Source organism: Rutilus rutilus (genome assembly GCF_951802725.1).
Source record: "Rutilus rutilus genome assembly, chromosome: 13".
Lineage (NCBI taxonomy): Eukaryota > Metazoa > Chordata > Actinopteri > Cypriniformes > Leuciscidae > Rutilus > Rutilus rutilus.
In genome coordinates this window covers 5,525,672-5,550,546 of record NC_140218.1, presented here as the reverse complement: position 1 = coordinate 5,550,546, position 24,875 = coordinate 5,525,672, and the positions used below count along the sequence as shown (strand labels likewise).

General features: G+C 35.7%; 2 protein-coding genes across 4 annotated transcripts in view; one reads left to right on the top strand and one right to left on the bottom strand.

Annotated features, from left to right (window-relative positions):
- LOC311301958 (serine/threonine-protein kinase DCLK2) overlaps positions 1-4,399 on the top strand; it is a 15,184-nt gene extending 10,785 nt beyond the window's left edge. The window contains exons 12-16 of one of the 3 annotated variants that reach the window (XM_084427405.1): positions 898-1,072; positions 2,239-2,319; positions 2,417-2,509; positions 2,610-2,625; positions 2,724-2,880. In XM_084427405.1, the coding sequence (XP_084283531.1) occupies positions 898-1,072; positions 2,239-2,319; positions 2,417-2,509; positions 2,610-2,625; positions 2,724-2,764 (406 nt within the window). In that variant the 3' untranslated portion in view covers positions 2,765-2,880. Of the gene's footprint in view, positions 1-897; positions 1,073-2,238; positions 2,320-2,416; positions 2,519-2,609; positions 2,626-2,723 lie in introns of all 3 variants that reach the window. The other 2 variants (XM_084427406.1, XM_084427407.1) reach the window with 2 other exon arrangements.
- A 229-nt stretch (positions 4,400-4,628) lies between these two features.
- Positions 4,629-21,185, bottom strand: LOC311301804 (uncharacterized protein). Its single transcript, XM_084427138.1, has 15 exons — positions 20,689-21,185; positions 18,141-18,180; positions 14,852-14,892; positions 14,686-14,728; positions 12,989-13,121; positions 12,728-12,890; positions 10,992-12,131; positions 10,284-10,351; positions 10,130-10,185; positions 9,873-10,050; positions 7,744-7,824; positions 7,483-7,652; positions 7,038-7,243; positions 6,231-6,298; positions 4,629-4,974 (listed from the first exon to the last, which is right to left on the bottom strand). The coding sequence occupies exons 1-15, from the start codon at positions 20,756-20,758 to the stop codon at positions 4,858-4,860; spliced, it is 2,574 nt and encodes an 857-aa protein (XP_084283264.1). The 5' UTR covers positions 20,759-21,185; the 3' UTR covers positions 4,629-4,857.
- Positions 21,186-24,875: the final 3,690 nt, after the last annotated feature.

The following is a 24,875-nucleotide window of genomic DNA, read 5'->3' as shown; positions in this document are numbered from 1 at the left end:
ACGACTCTATTACTCGCAATTACGACTTTATTTCTCGCAATTCAGACTTTATTTTTCTCAATTCTGACTTTCTCGCAATTCAGACTTAATTTTTCTCAATTCGGACTTTCTCGTGATTTCAACTTTATTCCTCGCAATTACGACTTTATTTTTCTCAATTCTGACTTTCTCGCAATTTCAGCTTTATTTCTCGCAATTACGACTCTATTCCATGCAATTCCGACTTTATTTCTCGCAATTCAGACTTCATTTTTCTCAATTCTGACTTTCTCGCAATTCAGACTTTATTTTTCTCAATTCTGACTTTCTCGCTCTTTCAAATTTATTTCTCGCAATTACAACTATTTTTCTCAATTCTGACTTTCTCGTGATTTCAACTTTATTTCTCACAATTTCGACTTTATTTCTCACAATTCCGACTTTATTTCTCACAATTCCTACATTTCCTGCAATTCTGACTCTTTCTCGCAATTACGAGTTTATCTCACAATTCTTAGATATAAAGTTGGAATTGCAAGGAAAACAAAGTCAGAACTGTGAGATAAAAAGTCGCAATTACCTTTTTTATTTTTTATTCCGTGGTGTAAACAAGCTTCCATCCATAATGATCTTGATTTCCTTCGTTTTATTGATACAAAAACCTTTTTCTTCCTCTTGATTTGGGGTGAAATGTGATCTGAACCTGTGTTAGTAAGATTCTCTGCAGTGTTCAGCAAGTCAGAAACCTGTTCATTTCTCTTTATCCGAGAGCGGTGAAGCTTTCGATTCATGTCTGAACATCTCCCAACAAAACATGCGATACGAACAGCAAACTCAGCACTAGTTCCTCCACCTCGACATGGAGTTTGATTCCCTGGTGAAAGCATGTGTGTGTGTGTGTGTGTGTGTGTGTGTCAGGTACGGGCTGAAGGTGGACATCTGGGCGGCGGGTGTGATCTCCTATATTCTGCTGTGTGGGTTTCCTCCGTTCCGCAGCGAGAGGAACCAGCAGGAGGAGCTGTTCCAGCAGATCTTACTGGGACGACTGGAGTTCCCCTCCCCGTACTGGGACAACATCAGCGCCTCTGCTAAGGTCTGCACATGCACACACACACACACACACACACACACACACACACACAAACACACACACACACACACACACACACACACACACACACACACACACACACACACACACACACACACACACACACACACACACACACACACACACACACACACACACACACACACTCTGCTAAGGTCTGCGCACACACACTCACATCAGCGCCTCTGCTAAGGTCTGCACACACTCTCACACTCACACTCTCACATCAGCACCTCTGCTAAGGTCCGCGCATGTATGACTTTTTGTCATAATTTTAATTTAGTGTCATAATTTCGACTTTTTGTCAGTTTTAATTTACTGTGTCATAATTTGAACATTTTAACAATTTTGATTTAGTATCTCATAATTATGAATAAGTATGTTATAATTTTGACTTTTTGTCATAATTTTGATTTAGTGTCATAATTTAGACTTTTTGATGTTATTTCTGTCTGTTATGGCAAAATATCAAATTTGTCAGTTTGAATTTCCAGCTGATCCACCTCTACCTATAGGAATACGACACCTATCACTGTACACATATATAAGCTCCTTCAGTATTATCAGCAGCTCTCACGTTTCTCAGGAGCGCATTACCCTCCTCCCTCCCCAGCTCCTCCTGTCTCCAGTCAGGATTTGGCATTCTGATTCCCCCTGAATCAGACTAAAATTCTCGAATTATGTTGTACATTAAAATTAATGAATGATATCTGCAATACATTCATGTTGGTTCTGTTCTGTTTCCCCTAAGGAGGGTTATTGCTGCTCTTATCCATGCTAGGCTGAACAGAACAGAATCATATTTGACAATAGTGGTTCTGACAGAAGTATGACTTTTTGTCATAATTTTTATTTAGTATGTCATAATTATTACAGTAGATTTTTCTTTTTCTTTCTTTTTATGACTTTTTAATGCCATAATTAAGATTTGGAAAAGCATGATTTGTTTGTCTCATGTGATGGAAATGGGCTTCCATAGATTTCCCATTGGTTTGAATTTGAGCTTGTGAATTAAAATGGAATCAGATCATGAAATTTGTAACCAGGTTTAGCTGAAGTCTCTTAAATGTGTCGGCCTGGAGCTGATTGGCTGATATGCGTTACACGAGGTCAGTCGAAGCAGCTGATTGGTTAAATGTCTTTTGCAGGATTTAATTGGTAAGATGCTACAAGTGAATGTTGGTGCTCGTTACACAGCTGACGAGGTGCTGGAACACCCTTGGGTGCAGGTGAGGACACACACACACACACACACACACACACACACACACACACACACACTCACAGACAGAACTGACCCGTTGTCATGAACTTGTGTGTGAGCAGGACGATGCTGTGATGGACACCAACATGGCATGTGAGATGGAAGACGGTGTTGAATCAGAAATAACACACAACAGCACGGCAGCAGAGGCTGAGGTGAAAAGCGCACACACACACACACACACACACACACACACACACACACACATACACTACATCCCATAATTACCTTCAGTAACTGTAACAGATCCTACAGGTGGATCATCTCCATGGTAACATCATGTCTAAAAAATCTCACTGATTGTAGCCTTAAAATATATATTACTGTGTATCAGATACTAACACTGTGTTACTTAAATGTTATTGTAAGGAACTTCAAAGAATGGCACAGTAGATCACAGCTGGCAGTAAACTGAGAAATCTCTGGAGGCGCAGAAGAAGAAACCCTGATCAACACCAATAACCTCAACACTGAGACCAGACCAGAACACCATCTCTCTGCATCTTCAGCCCTGTTATCAGCTGTGTTTGCCATCAATATTAATCATATTTTAGTGTTAGTGCCATGCTGAAACTTCTAACATTAAAGGGTAAAACAGGTGAAAAAAGTCCCACAGGCACTCAGAACACCTTAGCAACCGCATAGCAACCGTCGCAGTTTGTTTACGTGCACTAATTTTCTTCAGTCCAATCCGATTTCACATTCTGAAAGTTCTGTTTATGTGCACCTTAAACTTCGCGATACGATTCACATTTTCCTTTACGTGTGCGTTTATGTATTTCAAACTAAATTCAAACATTTTTCCTCGGAATTCTAAATTTACATCTCACAATTCTGACTTTTCCTTGGAATTCTCACAATTCTGACTTTTCCTTGGAATTCTAAATTTACATCTCACAATTCTAACTTTTTCCCCAGGAATTCAAAATTTACATCTCACAATTCAGACTTTTTTCCTCGGAATTCTAAATTTACATCTCACAATTCAGACTTTTTTCCTCGGAATTCTAAATTTACGTCTCACAATTCAGACTTTTTTTCCTCGGAATTCTAAATTTATGTCTTACAATTCAGACATTTTTCTTCGGAATTCTAAATTTACGTCTCACAATTCAGACTTTTTTCCTTGGAATTCTAAATTTACGTCTCACAATTCAGACATTTTTCCTCGGAATTCTAAATTTACATCTCACAATTTTGACTTTTTCCTCGGAATTCTACATTTACATCTCACAGTTAAGACTTTTTCCTCGGAATTCTAAATTTACATCTCACAATTCTGACTTTTTTTCTCCAAATTTTAGTTGCTTAGTTTTTTCATATTGATCGGGTTATTTCTGCAGACTGAAATTTTTACATGAAGGATTTTCAAACCGATTACTAACAGATCATAATTTTCTCTCGTTCTGGTCAGTGTTTGTACGCAGGGCTTCAACTAAACCAGCGACCTCGATTTTTACCGCACTGTGTCCTACGTGTCTCTCTCTGTACATACATGTTGATGTTGGCGTCTGCTCAGATGCATCATTATAGTCTCATTTCAGACATGTGCATCTTTGAACCTGAAAGCGTTGGAGAGTGTGAGACCGTCTGTAGCTGAACGAAAACGATATATTCGAATTGTGTTACTGGATGTTTCTTTAAGTCTGATTTGTGTGACCAAATGTGTTACAAGCCTGATGTAGTTTTATGACTTTGCTTTACACCAAATCTTCAGCCTTCAGTGAATGAGAACGTGTGTGTGTGTGTGTGTGTGTGTGTGTGTGTGTCCATGAAATGCCTCCTTTTTTAGAAGAATTGTTAATTTAATTTGATCTGAAGTGTCGATCTGAACGATCGCTTGTGGTATCACTGGTATTAACTTTTGTACGGTGGCTGTTCGGGGCCAAGAGCTCCTCATAATTATTCTAATTATGGATTAATTTCATGTTTTGTTTTGTATTGCAACAATACATCATGAGTAGCTGATAAACCCAGAGACGCGAGTCTGTGTGTTTTATTCTGTGTTAACGGCGACTGAAATAAAACAGAGTAATAATAACACGATTTAAAGTGTGAATCCACATTTTTCACCATAATGTGCCGTAGAGCTGTAAAGGCGAGGTCTCATTTACCTTTGTACAGTGAAACTGTAAGTCGTAGAGACTTTGAGTCGTTGTTAGTCGCAGGCTCAAGTGTCTTCATTAAAAGAACATTCAGCTCTTAAAAATCCTGAAATTTGATCTACAGAAAGAGTCAAAAAGATTGAGAAGTAAAAAAAGGACAGAGATGTTTATGTAACGGATGAGTTTAATGTGGGTTAAAACTCTGTAAACAAATTCATACGACCACACACACACACGCATGCACGCACGCGCACACAGACTGGAGTCAGTACAATGCAGGAGATCTCCATACGCTTCACAAACTAACATCCCGTCACTGACCTTCTTTAAGTGTATTACATCTAAATAAGGCAAAATGTAGAAACGCTCTCAGGCACATGACAGGACAAGTTCAGGGTTCAGGAGTCCAGCAACACTTGGATGTAGTTTTTAGGGACAATGCCACGTTTCCCACCGGATTCTCCAAAGAACCACTCGGCATCCATGTCCTCCAAATCACACACTATGTCTCCTGCCTACACACACACACAGATTTTTTACAAATGCTGTTGATCTTTGTGTACTTGTGTACTTATTTATATGGATTTATTCTGCTCAGGTCTTTTTGAACAATGAATTTCCATGCCAGAATATTTCAACTTTCATATATAACATGTCTGTATAATATACATTTAATACAAATATTAATTAATATTTGTTTAATTATTAATATAAATAATTTTTTGAAACATTTAAGATCTAAAATTATATATATATACACATTCAAATATATTATATTAATATATCATTAAATATATTATACAAATGAAAGAATGTATATTATATAATTATTAGATTGTTATATATATATATATATATATATATATATATATATATATATATATATTTTTTTTTTTTTTATATATATGTATATATAGAGAATGTATATTATATAATTATTAGATTGTTTTATACATACATATATATATATATATATATATATATATAATTTTTAAAATAATTTTATATATATAAATTTAATTAAATATATTATGTAAGCAATATAAATGAAAATATGTATATTATATAGTAATTAAAATATTTCTATTCTATATATTGTAATTCTAATATCTTTATGAAATATATTTTTTACTTTTCAAATTATAAGATATCTAATTTACATGTGTATATATTTCATTAAATATATATTATATAAATGAATGTATATTACATAAAAATAAGATTTTTATTACATATATTCTAATTATATATATTATGAAAGTGTATATTATATAATAATTGAAAAAGCTTATGTTTTTAATTACTTTATATATATGATGTAAATATCATTAAATATATATATTATGTAAACAAATATATGACAGTATGTATATTATATAATTATTATATTTTATTATATATAGTAATTGTACTATTTTTACTGTAAACATTTTATTTATAAACATGTAATTTTAAGAAAATTATATTTTATATACATTCAATAAAAGTATATTATTTAAATATATAAATATTTTAATAAAGAAAGAAAAGAAAATAAATATTTTAAATAAAACCACATCATATTCCTTGTGTTTGCGCACACTTGCTGAATAAAGCTCATTCTGAATCTGATTTATGTTTAATTAATTAATACAATATTATGCCCAAATATTTAACTATTCACATGTGAAAAGTTAAATGTCTGGCCATCAGATTCTATCATTTTTTTCATGTATTTTCTCAAGAGTTTTCTTATATTGTGAATGAGTCTGTAATAGTGAATCTCACACACCTTCAGACAGAGCTCGTCCTCACACTCCGGACTGAACTCATACAGCGCCCGTCCTCTGCTCCTCACTCCTGCAGGAGGACACACACTTGCAATCAAATACTTCCCATTTTTATATAGTTGTCATAACTACTTACAATAATTATTTGCAATCAAATGTTTCCCATTTTTTATATATTTGTCATAACTACTTACAGACACTAGAGATGCATGATATATCTACAGTATAAGCATATTGGTGATAATTCGATTTTTTGGTAACACTTTACAATAAGGTTCATTAGTTAACATTAGTTAATGTATTAATTAACATGAACTAACCATGAACAATACATTTGTTACTGTATTTGTTAATGTTAGTTAATAAAAATACAGCTGTTCATTGTTAGTTCACAGTGCATTAACTAATGTTAACAAATACAACCTTTGATTTTAATAATGTATTAGTAAATGTTGAAATGAATATTAACTAAGATTAATAAATGCTGTAGAAGTATTGTTCATTCGTAGTTCATGTTAACTAAGGTAGTTAACTAATGTTAACTAATGAACCTTTTTATTATCATATAGGTCTGATTAAGAAGATATTAGAAGCAAATAGTAATAAACAGTTATTTGTTTTTCAGTTGGACATGTAAGATTTCACTTACAGTGAATTTATGATTAAAAACATTACATTGTAGACTGACAATATCAGCCATGACATATAAAAAATAAATGTTGGCTTTCAATATAGGCCACAGTTTCTGTCAAACTCACTCCTGATTGGTCCATGGTTGAGAAATATGCAGATGAAGAATGTTTATTTACCAGGAGATTCCAGAACCGGTTTCCCTGGCAACACATCAGTTTCCTCTTTAGCCTGGATGAAACTGAGAGGGAAGATTCCCATTCGTCCGTTCAGAATGCCACGCCCCCACTCCTCATTTACATATTCCACAAGAGTGATGACATCACCTTCACTGAATGTCAGCTCACCCTCCTCCCCCTCAAATGCAAAACGGGCCACAACAATCCTGGAAAGAGGAAGAGAGAAACTGATACAGGAATTGTGCATGTTTACTTTATTTATTTTTTTATAGTTAGGATAGCAGCAAATCAGCTTATTAGAATGATTTCTGAAAGAACTAAGATATAGAAATCATTCTAATAAGCTGACAGTATTCATTAAATCTTTAATTAAAAAATACAAGATATTATTTTTCATTTTAAATTATAATCCATTGTAATGTTTTTATTTCTCGTGATGTTTCACCTGTTTTGCATGTTTTGTTGGATCTGCTGCTCTGAGGGCGTGTGTTCCAGCTGAACCCCACCGACAGTCACATCTTGACCTTTGACCTCTGAGGGGCAGAGGTCATGGAGTGTATTCATCTGTGTTTCTGGGATGTCTGTATCATCGAGGACAATCAGCTGCTCCTCTTCCTAAAACAGAGGATATTTCAGGATATAAAAACAGGATATGTGTGTGTGTGTGTGTGTGTGTGTGTGCGTGCGTGTGTGTGTGTGTACTGACATGGAAAGATGTTTCCTCCGATGGTTCCTCTTGCTCTTTGCTGATATTCTCCTCCTCTGTTTCTGCTTGAAGAACTTTACTCTAGTACACAAACACATAAACAATATCATATTTACACAGTGTTTGACAATTCTGTTTTATTTACAGACCTCCTTCTTTAAATACATTTAAATGAACATTCAGTCATCATTTTCTCACCTTTATGACTTTCTTTCTTCTGTGAAGCGCAAAGAGATTTAATGTTAGATATAATGTGTGAACTGAAAGTCGACGGTGATTTATACAGTCAAATTCCCAATAAGCACACAGGCGTTATCATGACTTGTTCACTATATTCCAAGTCTTCTGGAGTGACATGATGCGTTAGGGACAGACCTAATTCACTGAACATCATACATGCAGATGTGTTTTTTAAATTGGAGCAGAACAACCTGCAATTCAACCATGACGTGAGAACCAAAGACGATTGGCCAAAGCCTGTCTAAAGGCATCATTTTTTAATTGAACGAGCATGAGCGACATTTGAGAGCCGTGGCTAGGAGGAAGATTACCAGTTAAGGCAAGACACAACTAAATGTTAACCAATACATATTTCCATAATTCCCCCCAGTAGATTAATCACAGTAAATTAAGACAATTGTTTTGTATTATAAGAATGAGGCATTATCCAATTAAATATGCACTTATTTGCATATATTTGCATAACATAAATCTGAACATTGGACAAAACCAGGTTCAAAATTCTTGTTTGATTTTGTTCACATATTAGAGTTAAATGTTTTTACTGAGGGGATTTTGCATATCTCTTTTTTATCACTGCATAAATCAGAAAATACTGTGAAACAGACAAGAAAAAAAGTTTTAGGAATAAAATGTTATATAAATCAGTGTGAGTGATATATGAACAAACCCCTCAGTAAAAACCTTCAGAATATAGACAGGAATAAAACTGTAAATTTTGGTGTTTGTAAGTGCTGCTGAAGTGGAGGACAAACTCGTTAAAGATACGTATCGTAATCAAATTCCATAGACGCAAATTGATAAAGTGCAATAAAATAAACACAAACATTTGTATTTTGGATTTAAATTAAGACAATTGTTTTGTATTATAAGTTTAAATTTGTGAATAATGCATTATCCAATTAAATATGCACTCATTTGCATATATTTGCATAACATAAATCTGAACACTGGATAAAACCAGGTTCAAAATTCTTGTTTGATTTTGTTGACACATTAGGAGTTAAATGTTTTTACAGAGGAGATTTTGAATATCTCTTTTTATCACTGCAGAAATCAGAAAATACTGTGAAACAGACAAGAAAAAACGTTTTAGGAATAAACTGTTATATAAATCAGTGTGAGTGATATATGAACAAACCCTTCAGTAAAAATCTTCAGAATATAGACAGGAATAAACCTGTAAATTTTGGTGTTTGTAAGTGCTGCTGAAGTGGAGGACAAACTCGTTAAAGATATGTATCGTAATCAAAATCTATAGACACAAATAGATAAAGTGCAATAAAATAAACACTAACATTTGTATTTTGGATGTTTTATTTCTACTAATCTGGAAGAAGACCAAGTTATGGAAACAAAATAGCCCAAAATCATAAAATTGTGCATGAAAAACATGGGTAGTGTTTTGCCTTTAATACACACATAACATCAAATAACAGCGATATTTTAGTATTATATACTATTATAGCATTTATTTATATTTTGAATTAGCTTTTATTTTTATATTTTTGGTTTTCATTTTATTTTACATCTTAATAATTTTCTTATGTGATTTTGTTATTTTGATTACTTCTTTATGGCTTTAATTTGTGTTTATCTCGGTTTTAATTCAAGTAATTTTAGTGCTTCAACTTAAACTTATATCTTTCAGTTAGTTGCCAAGGCCAAAGTTTTTCATCTAAAATTTATATTTTTATATCTTTATTAAAAAACACTGCTTCAGAAGACTTGGAATGAAGTGCACGGCCACAATCATTTCAATCTTTCATTGTATGGAAACAGCAGCTCGTACATTCTCCCAGTGATCTCATTTTGTTTTCTGCAGAACAAAGAAAGTCAGAGGATAAGAATGACCTGGAGTTCTTCTCAAATACTCTAAAAACACTCACAGAATAGCGCTTATATAGCGGATGTCCTGGTTTCGGTCGGGGAGGGAGGGGCGGGGCTCTCTTTGGAGCTCTGCTGCTTGGTAGCTGATTGGTCGCAGTAGGGGAGGAGGCGGAGCCTGCAGGTTTGGCCACTTTGACTGGAGGAGGGCGAAGGGGGAGGAGTCTTCCACCACTGGGTCTGAGACACAAACAGAGAGAATGACAGATGGGACAAAACAACCCAGACGCCTCATTCTGGAGGAATAACGCTGCGGTACCTCGGAGGCAGAGGAGGAACTGAGGCGTTGGCGGCTCTGGAAACATCCACAGCGGCCTGAATACAAACATCATCAACATCAAATAGTTCAGAAATGCTCATGCTAATATGGAAACTTCCTCATAAGGGTGGCTTATAAACAAATATAACATCACCTGTGAGGGGGACGCCATATTCCTGAGTAGAGGTGGAGGCGGCCGGGAGTGTTTCGGAACTGATGGACCTGGATTTAAACACATTAAAAATACACCTCAAAATATAACCATAATATCCATCAGGAATAAAAGTTGTGTTTACAAGCAACAGGCAGATGAACTTGATACTGGATTTTACAACTTTATGAGCTTCACCACATCAAATCTTTGACAGATTATTGATTTATAACGGGCATTTAAAAATGATGATGAAATTGTGCTCTTTAGCTAAATCTGTCCCCGTTAAATAAAAACAAACAAACAAACAAAACAAAGCCATAAATATTATTGTGATTTTACAGTACTGTAAAATACAATATTATTACTATTATTTTTATATTTTGTTTATATATTTGTACATTTTATAATATTTTATTATATTATTTATCGTTATATATAATATTATTTATTATAGAATTTTTCTTAAATACTCAATTGTTTTATTTTATAGTGAAATATTAAAGGAATAATATTTCTTATTTTGTTTATTATGGTAATTATTTAATTATTTGTTTATTATTATTTTATAGTAATGATATTATCACAAGCCCTACAAACAAGCACAGCAAACTTTAGTTGCACGCAAATTGCCATTTTTATAATAAAAATGCCACCCCTAGTAGCAAGTGAATAAGAGATCAGCAACATACCGGTCACATAAACACTCACGTTTTCCGACGTTCCTGTCGGTCGGCATCACAGGTGTCGTCTTGACCGGAGTGTTTATAGCTTGATCTTCTGAGTTTCTCCTCTGAGATGAACTGGCAGGTCGGGTGGCAGGTGAAGGTTTGGTGGATGAACACGACTCTGACGGACTCTGGAGTTTGTTCAGGAGGGGTCTTGGAGCTGGTACTGGTGGACTCAGGGGTTTGGATGGGTTTTGCTCAACGGTAGTGTCAAAAACATCAAAGACTGATGGTTTTGGGGCGAGTTGGGGTTTGGATTTCTGAGTTCTAGGCCGTGGTTGTGGTCTTTTTAACGGTTCTAATGGTTCTAACGGTTCAGATGTTATGACAGAGCAAGCAGCCGCATTTTTCTCTTCTTCTACATCACTCGCCTTGCTTTCTTGACTTTCTCCATGCGCTTCATCCGAGCCGAACACCTCCAGCAAGTCTTGCAGGTATTTGCTGGAGATGTTCGACGGAGAGTCGTCGAACCCGGCGAACACGCTGTCGGCCCCGTCGTCCTTCAGACGCACTAGAGTCTGAACTTTGACCTCCCTCGTGATTGGCTGGTCCAGAACAACGGGTTGTAGGACGGCTGCGGAGCGCGGTCGAGGTCTGGGACGAGCCCTCGACGACTCTTTCATGGGTTCGACTGGGAAATCGAAGTTGCTCTGGGTGAAAGTCTTGGTGGAGGGGGCGGAGCCTATGGGGCTGATGTCACCGGTGATGTCATCAAGGTCGCTTTGGGTGGAAAACTTGGCGGTGGGGGCGGGGCCTATGGGGCTGATGTCACTGGTGATGTCATCGAAGTCGCTCTTGGTGGAAAACTTGGCGGTGGGGGCGGGGCCTATGGGGCTGATGTCACCGGTGATGTCATCGAGGTCGCTCTGGGTGGAAAACTTGGCGGTGGGGGCGGGGCCTATGGAACTGATGTCACCGATGATGTCATCAAGGTCGCTCTGGGTGGAAAACTTGGCAGTGGGGGCGGGGCCTATGGGGCTGATGTCACCGGTGATGTCATCGAAGTCCGTCTGAACGCCACACTGCTCGTGCTGAGCGTCTTGAGGCTTCGGGTTGGACCGGTCCGGGTCAGACGTGTGTTTGAGAGGCAACGAGGGGCGCGGGGGTTTGGGGGGTTTGTGAACTGCAAGAAAAAGACACATTTCTATAACACAGAAATACTTCTCTGCAAATGCAGCCTGACACTGTGTCCTAACCAGACACGATGCGTTAACATTCCAGCGACAAATAATTTGTCTGTCCACATTAGATGCGCGACTATGGGACGCGAAAAAAAAATCACAGCCAATCAGAAGAGCGCGTGGGCGGGCTCTCTCGGCAAGCTCCCGGCACTTGTAACGAAATAGATAAGTACATAATCAAATTCATGAATATTACACCATTTTAACATTAATAAAAATACACACTGAGTTACTGAAAAAATCGTTGTCATAGAATACACTTGTCTCCGAACAATGAGTTTGAAACAAACAGTTTGAAATGCTCTTGTTTACTTTTATTTATTTTGAAGATCTAAGGCGAGTTGCTTTCAGTACAGCTATAAAATACACACAAAATGATATTCAAACTCACACAGATGCTTTTAACATCACATAAAGCACATAAACAGTACCTGAGATTATCATACTTTCTGTTGTTGTTCCAGCGCGACATCGCAGAGACTCTGACTAACATGGAAAAGACTGCGTGTTGCGGGTTCGCGTGTAGTTAGGACCTCACCTGGACGAGCAGTGGAGGATCGTGGGCCGGGGGAGTGTGTGTCCGTCTGTGTGGCGATGGTGCAAGTAGAGAGACGAGAAGATGAAGACGACGAAGAGGAAGGGGGAATATTCTGTTCTCGGCTCTTTTCTCGGATCACTTGCTCATATGAAGGAGGCGGGAGCTGGGGAGGAGAAGCACCAATCAATCAATCAATCAATCAATCAATCAAATAAATAAAAAATGACGGGTTCTATACACGCATCCTCAACCTCCTCCCACCTGCACTGTTGCCGCGGCAGCAGCCCATGTGGGCGGGGCTGGGGGCGGGGCCGGGGGAAACGCCCCAGAAGCCCCTGGGAACCACGTATTGGACGGCAGCGGTTCAGCAGAGAGAATGGTGATTTCTGGACGTCTGCGGGACGACAATCAGTAACAAAGTTTATTATATAACATCACCGCTGTACCTTCCTCACTCTGATTCCCTGCTTAACTAAAAACAGCTAGTTAAAGGCATAGTTCACCCAAAATATGATTTACTCACCCTCAAGTCATCCTAGGTCTATATGACATTTATCCATTAGGTGCATCTGTCCATCATAAAACTGCATCTATCCATTATAAAAGCGTTTATGTAAGAAAAATATCCATATTTAAAACTTTAGATTTATGCACTTTTATCATGGATAGATGCACTTGATGGATAGATGGATAGATGATGGATAGATGCACTTTCATCATGGATAGATGCACTTTTATCATGGATAGATGCACTTTTATCATGGATAGATGCACTTTTATGATGGATAGATGCACTTTTATCATGGATTAATGCACTTTTATGATGGATAGATGCACTTTCATCATGGATAGATGCACTTTTATCATGGATTAATGCACTTTTATGATGGATAGATGCACTTTCATCATGGATAGATGCACTTTCATCATGGATAGATGCACTTTTATGGACTTCAAAACAGAAACAGCCATTCACTGCCATTATAAAGCTTGGAAGAGCCAGGACATTTTTTAATATAACTCTGATTGTATTCGTCTAAAAGAAGAAGGTCATATTACACCTAGGATGACTTGAGGATGAGTAAATCATGGGCTAATTGTCACTTTTGGGAGAACTATCCTTTTAATAATGACTTGAGAGCCGAGTTGAATGATAACTACAGTATAACCTGTCAGTTTTGATCACCATCACTGAGATACTATTTTATTATTACACTTTTTTAGATACTATACTATTACTATTAGATACTTTTGAATTAGTTTTTAATTTTAATTTTAGTTACATTTTTAGTAATTTTGTTATGTGTTTTAGTCTTCTTTTTTTTTTTTTTAATATGTTGAGTTTTTGTTATTTTTTTATTTCAGTTTTAGTTAGTACATCAAGTTAAACTTAATGAAAATGAGAAAGTTGCTTTGGCAACCAGCTGAAATAAAATAAGGTTAATTATGTTATATTTAATTTCACTTTATTTGAGTTGATATTTAATTTATTTCAAGTAACAGACATTTTTTAATGGTTTTAGTTAACTATAATAACGCTGTTTTGAGAAGACATTTTAATATCCAAAAATATTGAATGCAGTGATTTTATTCAATCATATAAAAATTATGGAACTTTGCCCATTAATTATTTTGTATATTTATGTATAGACAATTTTGTTTTTTATTCTTTTTCCAAAATCCGCCTTAAAATAATATTGCACTTTGTTTAACAATTAACAAAAATGTAATCAACTAAAATAAATTTCAGTATATTCAGTTGTGGCATCAATTCCAGCACAACCAACAATTTCCCCCCAAATAAATCAACTGTATTTGTTAACAAATGAGACAAAAGTGCCAGCAAAGAGCTTGCGTCAGATATCAGACGTGATTATTAAAGGAAAGGTCCAAATCAAGGCAAAGATCATGTTGGAAAACACCTAAATAAACACAGAGAGAAAGAAAAAGCAACTGACCTCCGTTCCCGCAGATGGTCACTTTGAGAGCTCGTTCTCGATGCTGCGCAGTTTCCAACAAAAAACACAAGCACAAAAACCAAACTCACATGCAAACATCTGACATACACAAGAACATACACAACACACCAAATGAAGCTGTGCAGGACAAAAACACACTACTCACTGCGTTTGATGACAGCTCTGATGGAGGACAGCGGACCTTGGCTGGGAAAGCGAGAGAAACAAAAGGACTCAGTGTGTTTTTCCATTTATTCAGGAACTGTAGGCCAGTTTTCCTGACAATTTTCCAGTTACATGACTGGAAACACATTTCACAGTTACACAACACAAACCACACCACACCCAAACTGACTTTCATCAAACACACGGTAAATCAACTCATGCAGAAATAAGCAAAAAATTTGTCACAAAACAAAGCCAAAAATGTGCCGTGTTATTCCTGTACACATGTGCATGAGTTTTGTTTGATGTGACAATCATATTACGCTCTGGAGATTATAGAGGAAAAGAATTAATGGTTTTTCCCTGCTGTAACATAACAGGTTTTTCCAGTTCTGAGTTGGAGGAACAAGTGCTGAGTTTGCTGTTCTTATCGTATTTACATGTTCAGGCATGAATGGAAAGCTTCACCGCAGTCGGATGAAGCTATGATCAGAAATGAACAGGTTTCTGACTTGCTGAACACTGCAGAGAGTCTTACTAACACAGGTTCAGATCACATTTCAGCCCAAATCAAGAGGAAGAAAAAAGTTTTTGTATCAATAAAACGAAGGAAATCAAGATTATTATGGATGGAAGCTTGTTTCCATAAAATCATAAAAAAGGTAATTGCGACTTTTTATCTCATAATTCTGACTTTGTTTTCCTTACAATTCCAACATTATATCTCATAATTGTGAGAAATAAAGTCACAATTGTGAGATAAACTCGCAATTGCGAGAAAGAGTCATAATTGCAGGAAAAATTATTCGGAATTGCGAGAAAGTCAAAATTGTGAGAGACGGAATTGCGAAGAATAAAGTTCAAATTGCGAGGAATAAAGTTAGAATTGCAAGGAATAAAGTCAGATTTGAGATAAATAAAGTCGGAATTGTGAGAAAGACGGAATTGCGCGAAATGAAGTCGGAATTGCGAGGAATAAAAGTCGGAATTGCGAGGAATAAAGTCGGAATTGTGAGAAAAAGTCGGAATTGCGCGGAATAAATTTGGAATTGAGAGAAATAAAGTCGGAATTGCAAGGAATAACGTCAAAATTGCAAGGAATAAAGTCGGAATTGCAAGAAATAAAGTCGGAATTGAGAGAAATACAGTCAAATTGAGAGAAATACAGTCAGAATTGCGAGAAATAAGGTCAGAATTGCGAGGAATAAAGCTGGAATTGCGAGGAATAAAGTCTAAATTGAGAGAAATACAGTCGCAATTGCGAGAAATACAGTCGGAATTGCAAGAAATACAGTCGGAATTGAGAGAAATACAGTCAGAATTGCGAGGAATAAAGCTGGAATTGCGAGAAATGCAGGTGGAATTGCGAGGAATAAAGTCTAAATTGAGAGAAATCAGTCGGAATTGCGAGGAATAAAGTTGGAATTGCAAGGAATAAAGTCGGAATTGCAAAAAATACAGTCGGAATTGCGAGGAATAAAGCTGGAATTGCGAGAAATACAGTTGGAGTTGCGGGGAATAAAGTCTAAATTGAGAGAAATCAGTCGGAATTGCGAGGAATAAAGTTGGAATTGCAAGGAATAAAGTCGGAATTGCAAAAAATACAGTCGGAATTGCGAGGAATAAAGCTGGAATTGCGAGAAATACAGTTGGAGTTGCGGGGAATAAAGTCTAAATTGAGAGAAATCAGTCGGAATTGCGAGGAATAAAGTTGTAATTGCAAGGAATAAAGTTGTAATTGCAAGAAATACAGTCGGAATTGAGAGAAATACAGTCGGAATTGAGAGAAATACAGTCGGAATTGCAAGAAATAAGGTCAGAATTGCGAGGAATAAAGCTGGAAATGCGAGAAATACAGTTGGAATTGCGAGGAATAAAGTCTAAATTGTCGGAATTGAGAGAAATACAGTCGGAATTGAGAGAAATACAGTCAGAATTGCGAGAAATACAGTCGGAATTGCAAGAAATAAGGTCAGAATTGCGAGGAATAAAGCTGGAATTGCGAGAAATACAGTTGGAATTGCGAGGAATAAAGTCTAAATTGAGAGATAAACTTGCAATTGCGAGAAAGAGTCATAATTGCAGGAAAAATTATTCGGAATTGCGAGAAAGTAAAAATTGTGAGAGACGGAATTGCGAGGAATAAAGTCGAAATTGCGAGTAATAAAGTTAAAATTGCGTGGAAAAAAGTTGGAATTGCGAGGAATAAAGTTAGAATTGCGAGGAATAAAAGTCGGAATTGTGAGGAATAAAGTCGGAATTGTGAGAAATAAATTTGGAATTGCGAGGAATAAATTTGGAATTGTGAGAAATAAAGTTGAAATTGCGAGAAATAAAGTCGGAATTGCAAGGAATAAAGTCGGAATTGCAAGAAATACAGTCGGAATTGAGAGAAATACAGTCGGAATTGCGAGAAATACAGTCAGAATTGCAAGAAATATAGTCAGAATTGCGAGGAATAGAGCTGGAATTGCGAGAAATACAGTTGGAATTGCGAGTAATAAAGTCTAAATTGAGAGAAATACAGTCAGAATTGCGAGAAATACAGTCGGAATTGAGAGAAATACAGTCGGAAATGCGAGGAATAAAGTCGAAATTGCAAGAAATACAGTCAGAATTGAGAGAAATACAGTTGGAATTGCGAGGAATAAAGTCTAAATTGAGAGAAATCAGTCGGAATTGCAAGGAATAAAGTTGGAATTGCAAGAAATACAGTCGGAATTGCAAGAAATAAGGTCAGAATTGCGAGGAATAAAGCTGGAATTGCAAGAAATACAGTTGGAATTGCGAGGAATAAAGTCTAAATTGAGAGAAATACAGTCGGAATTGCGAGGAATAAAGTTGGAATTGCAAGGAATAAAGTCGGAAATCGGAATTGCAAGAAATACAGTCGGAATTGAGAGAAATACAGTCGGAATTGTGAGAAATACAGTCAGAATTGCCTTTTTTATTTAGTGGTGGAAACAAGGTTCCATAATTATGAATGTTTGATTGTCAATGTTTAACAATGTAGCACATTTTCCACGCAAATTGTAATTTTAAAATAAAATAAATCCAGAGTTTCTGGTTTACTTATTTTTAGTAATTCTCATTACTGTCATTTAAAAATAAAAAGTAATTTAAAGACTTAAAACATATTACATTCTCAAAAAAAAAAAAATTCTAAAAATAGGCTTTTTAATTTGTATATACAAATTAAAACAAACAAAAATAAATTAAATTAAAACAAAATATAATATAATTTCCTCAGCCACTCGATCAAAAACTAATCTTTTACACTTTGGTCTTACCTGGAGTGGCGCTGATCCGGTTTGTTTCTGTCTGAATGTTCTGCAAGTGCACAGACACACACACACACACACACGTCAGAACGCATCATTAAATCACACAGTCTGTGTTTGTGTTCATAAATAACAGTCTTCAACAGTGACAACAGCAGATTTAAAGGGTAAGTTCACCCAGAAATGACACGAGGGTGAGTAAATGATGACAGAAGTTTCAGATTTATGTGAACTATCCCTTTAAGACACTATCAGTGACAACTGATTCAAAACATAATGTTTACCGTGAATTCAATGTGAGTCGATTTGGATAAAAGCGTCTGGCAAATGGATAAATAAAATGTAAATGAGGTTTTGTCCAAATTGCCAGAATGACTTATTAAGAGTATGGAAATCATCAGTATGAAAATTTTAATCAAATGACTAATGTTTTGCACCATAAATGTATGTCATGGAGTTACACCACAGATTTTCTAGCACTTATTGACTATTAAAACCCTAAAAAGTGTTTTATTTTGTAAAGAAAACTTGACTATATCTCTGTCTATCTATAGGCCTACACACACACACACACATTTCTCAGTCTATCTATTACAGTCAGTTCCTTCACACTGCCAGGATCCTGACATGAACTACTGCGAGAGAAACTCACTGAGCTTTTGTCTAAGAAACTACAGCTGTGATTTACAACAATCCAGAGACAGAGAAACAGAGAAACCACATAATTACTATAGTGGATATTTAACGATCACATGAGGAGCTCGAGTCACATGACTCTGCAGGTTTGGCTGCTGCTTTCTCCAATTAATATATTACATAAGTAAAAACATTACTGCTGAAACTATAACTCTCTGTTTAAGTTCATAAATATATTTAAACGTCATGAATACCGAGGGTTGAATCGCACATCTGTCTTGTCATTTCACATTCAGTTCAGAAATTCCCCAGAAGTAATAAAGTTGAGCTACTAGAGTGAAACTAATATTCACATGTTAGTTTCCACCCAGGACAAAGCAGATTCATATTTCATACTGAGCAAAGAGGAAACAACATTCAGCCTACAGATAAATAAACCTTCATTACACACACACACACACACACACACACACATATATATATATATATATATATATATATATACACACATTAGTGAAGTGGATCAAAAAAGTTCATAAAAGTTGTCCTAAGACAAGAACAATTATTGTTCAAAATTCGTGTATATCTTTTGATACACTTCAAATGTTGACTACTGTATTTATATACACACATTACCGTTCAAAAGTTTGGGGTCAGTAAGATTTTTTAATGTTTTTAAAAGAAGTCTCTTCTGCTCACCAAGGCTGCATTTATTTGATAAAAAACAATAATAAAAAAAAACAGTAATATTGTGAAATATTATGACAATTTAAAATGACTGTTTTCTATTTTAATACATTTTAAACTGTAATTTATTCCTGTGATCAAAGCTGAATGTTCAGCATCATTACTCCAGTCTTCAGTGTCACATGATCCTTCACAAATCACTCTAATATGAGGATTTGATGCCCAAGAAACATTCATTATTATTATTATCAGTGTTGAAACAGTTGTGGACAAAAAAAATTTCAAAATTCTTTGATGAATAGAAAGTTGAAAAGAACAGCATTTATTTAAAATAGAATATTTTCTAACATTATAAATGTCTTTACTGTCACTTATCAGTTTAACTCATCCTTGATGAATAGAAGTATTGATTTATTTAATTTCTTTCCCCCAAAAATAAAATAAAAATTCTTTCTGACCCCAAACTCCTGAACGGTGGTGTTTAATGTTACAAAAGCTTTAGAGTTCAGATAAATGCTGTTCTTTTGAACTTTCTATTCATCATAGCATCATGAAATAAAAATGTAAATATTTGAACGGTAGTGTAGCCTATATATGAAGAGTTCAGATGCAAAAGCCTCTAAGTGCCATCTGAAATTTTCTTCTAGAATGATAATTTTTATCAAGCTCGTATATTTAAGTTCAGTAATTTCACTTAAATGATAATTAATAGGTCATTTTCATTGCCATTTAAGTGAAATTACTGAACATAAATATACGAGCTTGATAAAAATGATATTTCTAGAAGTAAATTTCAGACGGCACTTAGAGGCTTTTGCATCTGAACTCTTCATATATACATACACAGTAACACACATATATACACACACACACACACACACAGACAACTGTAAACCATGGAATATTCACAGTTAAAACAACAAGTTTTGTCACCACAGCACAATTAAAATGAACTAGAGAAGCGGTGAAAACTTGAATTTAACGAAATAAAAAGAAAACGAAGTGGCACGTGACCTGAAACATACATTTATTTAACCTACAGTTTTGTTGTTGAATATGTTCCGTCAACTGCCCACTCTTGAGTGTTTGTATAGTTGACAACTGTATTGTTCGTTGCGTTAGGCTATGTAATGACAATGACGATAATTGTTGTTAATGTGTTTTTTTTTTTTTTTAACCATTTAATACAAATTAAAAAAAATAAAACAATTAAAGTTTGTTGGCTCGCGCGTACCTGCGCTCCGTCTCGCGCCGCCGGGCTCGCGCATTCGCTCCTCGTCCTCGTCAGCTCGAGCCTCCGCCATACCGGGAGAAACACGGTTTATTTACAGTCTAAAACACCAAGACAAAGATCTGAACGGCATTCCTCCTCCTCGGAAACTCGCTCCAGCTGTGATCAAACTCTGAATCCAGCGGACGCGAGGTTTCTCCTCTCAGACGAGCGTTTAGTTTGATGCTGTCATGTGAAATAGTTTCTGTTTTTCTATGTAAACTCTGACTGGTGTATCAGGATCTATTGTCAGGACGCACGAACGTCAACAGGAAGTTCTTCTGTCCATGTGAAAGAAAAGGGGAGGAGCCAAAGACGAACAATCACTCCAACACAATACATCACTGATGATGATGATGATGATGATTCACATTTATTTGTATAGCGCTTTTCACAACACACATCATTTCAAAGCAGCTTTACAGAAAGTGCATGAGTCCACATTACAATCTACAGTGATCTGTTATCAGAGGAAACTGTCTAAGTTATGCATTTCAGAAATGCACATACAAAATCACAGTTAGCTACAAATTCATTCATTTAAACAATGTCGTTGAATGTTTGTATTGTAACCAAACTGTTTTGGTCTAAATACCCATTCAGATGCAGCTTATGAAAGAAAAGTCATGGCCTATAAGTTTATGTGTAATAAATTCTGTTGAATCAAATAAATATTTATTTCTAAAGCTACTTTTTGTAATGTCTATTTGATGCGTTTCTCATTTAACACAATAATGACTTTAAATTATCTTTTTGGGGATAATTTCTTAGCCAAATTTAATTAATCGCCACATCATGTAATTAATTAGATATAAAAATGTAATCGCTTGACAGCCCTAATATATTCACATTTATATATTACGTTTTTCACTTCAAATGACCCACACTGACTCCAAACTGAAAAAAAAATTTATTTGTTTAATTTTAATAAAAATTGTATCGCAAGTCGTTGCAATCAATAGATTTTATCAAACACATTAAGTTGAACTAAATCAATTTTATTTAGTTAGGCTACCTCAGTATACATTTTTTTTTAGTAATTCCACCCCTATTTAATAATGTTATTTCTACTTTCATACTTTACAGATCTGGATGGTGATATCTGACTCCACTCCGAAAGTAAGATGGATTTCCTGATTCTGGAAAACATCGCAGACAGCAACTCAGTGTCGGCCCACATCCGGTCCACATCTGGCTCCTCGTGGATCTGGGCCGACATATGTTGCTGTCTGGGGTTTCCAAATCTAGATTATTCTGATCCGGATTAAACTTTTTGAACAACTGGGCTCATAATAGGCTACTAACGTTTCCAGAACGTTCTGGGGACCAAAAATGGGTTTCTGGGTTAAATTTGAGCATCTTTATCTATATTCGTTTGGTTCCCGTTTGGCTTTTTTGATGATTTGATGATTTGAAGATCAGAAATGCGCAAATCCTCCACGCATTGTCGCTGTTGTCTGCGTTTCTGTTTCGGGAAACATTGAATGCAAGTAATTTGTGTGTTTTGTTCTAGTGGAACAAACGTGAATCTGTAACAGTTTCCTATACATGTTAGACTATGAGACACATGCTTTATTGAATCATACGGAATAGCGAGGACGGGTTTTGCGCCAGTTTGTACGTCCAAACAAACTCTTGTCTAATAAAATCTGTTTTATTCGAAGATAAACGGGATTTATCCTACCTTAATGGCGTTTATAAATCACGAGCACACAACAACTGACAGCTGTCATTATAGAGGCTTTACAGGCACGCGCACACGAGCGCGCGCACAGGCTCTAATCACTCTAATCTCTGCGAGTGTTTTGCTCTGTTGAGTTGCTCTGTGTTCTGCTCTGACAGTGTTTCTCAACACATGAAGGCCGGTGTCTTATTTAAAACCGACTTTACATTATTACACACAGGTTTTTTGTAAGACAGAAACGTCATGAATTATGGATCATCCAGAAGATTAGGAGAACTGCGGGTCAGTTTAACAGCAGAACAGCAGAAGAAACCCTGCGTCACTGGAGGAACGCTGGTGAGTTTCAGATAAGCCCTCTCTCAAATAATATATGATTTAAAGTCTGTGCTTTATTATAGTGTGGAAGTCTTTGAACTCTGAAATATAGGCCTAAGTGATTAAAAGAGCGGTGATTAGTTCAACGGATAATTAAATAGAGATTCGCAGGTGTTTTCCAGTTAACACAACATGTATTATAAGAACGTTTAAAAGTTCACATTACATTATGAAACATCATTTCTGAATGTTCCGTTCTAAACGTTTTTAAATGTTTCTTTGTTTATACGAACGTTGGGGAACATTCCATTTTGCAAACATGTAACATTTGAATGTTCTCTGAACGTTCTGAAAAACATAGTAGCGGTTAAAAAACATCAACTTAAACGTTTCAGTTTGTTTGTTCATAACTTTTCCAGAACGTATCCAATCAGTGGTTAAAGTTGTTGACCAGTTAATCGTAATCAGTTATTATTAACATTAATAGAAGTCAGCATTAGACGAAAAAGAAAACAGAAATGAAGTGTTTGGAATTAAACGTGTTTGTGTTAATGTCACATTTATATTATTTAGCATCTGATGCACCAGTTTAAGTTTCTTTAAAGTCCCCATGTAGTCAATAATTGTATCCATTAAAACTCATCTTTGATCACCAAAATTACATAGCCTATTTAAAGTTTTTTCCCTGAAAAAATAATTCTTCATGCCTTAAAATTATCTTGAATGTAACTTGACACCCTTGCCTCATTTAGTATTCGCGGTTCTATGAATATGCAAATGAGCCCCGCCTCCACTCACTCAGCTCAGAGATCCACTGGTTGACGATCACACGTTGATCTGATTGGTTACAAGGTAGTTTGTGACGTCAGAAACACCAGCGATTTCAAAGCGTGTTTTTGAGACTGTCTTTGGTTCACTGCAGTTTTAAGGAGAAAATACTCAGCAATGGTGTCGACTTATGAATTTACACATGCTTTGACTTAAAACACATTAAAAACACCACATAGACATATAAACTACATTAAAAGCTGGATTTTCACCTAAATTCTGACGTTGAATATGAGTACATTGACTTCAAAAAATATTTGGACACATAAAAGTGTCTCAGTGCCATAACAAAATATCAAAGCAAGTGATGTTTGTTTGAAAGAAAGATATTTGTTTCAAAAAGAAGTGTGAAACACTGAAGCAGAAGTAATGCAACATGAGTTGTGTGTGATTCTGTGTGTGAACTGAGATGAACTGACTATAGTGATGGTCACGAGATCAGATCAAAACGCATAACTGACGTAAAATCAGCTTTGCAGACCCTCAGATTATCTGGGACAGAAATAGAGATTAATCTTGTATTTTCAGCTTCGCGCAATATTAGAAAGGGCTTTTTTTGTACAGCACTTTAGATAGTTTCTGTCTCTCTCAAGATTTCTTCTGACTTTATGACTTGCTTCAGATATACCATAAATGTTAATAAAAAATGACATTTATGTTTATAAAGATATGTTTCTATATATGATTTTTGTATATATTCCACATTTGTTTTTAGCACGCAATGCCTGATGAACTGAGCTCATCCGTAATTACCAACACACACTATCAGACCAGAATTACAGTAAACTTGGTTAAAGGTCAAGTGTGTGTTTTTAAATTTCTAGATATTTGCATGTTACTTGTTGTTGAGGGTTTGTTTGGTTGTTTGCTGGCTCAAATCTCCAGATGTAGTTCCAGTCCCTCTTCCAGCGTCTGTGGGGTTTTCCACGTTTAATAGTCCAGCTGCTGAAAGTGGTGCAACATTCACAAAATCCCATTTTTCTGCATTTCTAATTTAAATTAAATGAAATGCAATTTTTTTTTTTTTTTTTTTTTTTTTTACAAATCTGTTTTGAGCTTCTTTCATATGTGGTTTGCAATTCTATTCAAATCGCATTTCTGGAAATCATTGAGTGCTCTGATCAGAGTTTCTCACAGCATGTAAAACATTAACGTCAGACGTTGTTATAGGAAATATGCTGAAAGTTGCTGCACAACAGTGTCTATTGTTATTGTTATTGTCAGTCTTATTGTTCACAATAAGTTTGATAACATGCATTTCCATTTCATGCCGACTTTATATGTTGTACCGACATTTCATGGCAACATAAAACTCACACACTAG

Coding starts and splice junctions, on each gene's coding strand:
- LOC311301804 (XM_084427138.1), bottom strand. CDS start 20,758: ATGGCGGAGGCTCGAGCTGACGAGGACGAGGAGCGAATGCGCGAGCCC. Junction 14,729..14,851: donor CAGAGCTGTCATCAAACGCA/GTGAGTAGTGTG, acceptor GAAACTGCGCAG/CATCGAGAACGAGCTCTCAA. Junction 7,653..7,743: donor CGGAGGAAACATCTTTCCAT/GTCAGTACACAC, acceptor CCTCTGTTTTAG/GAAGAGGAGCAGCTGATTGT.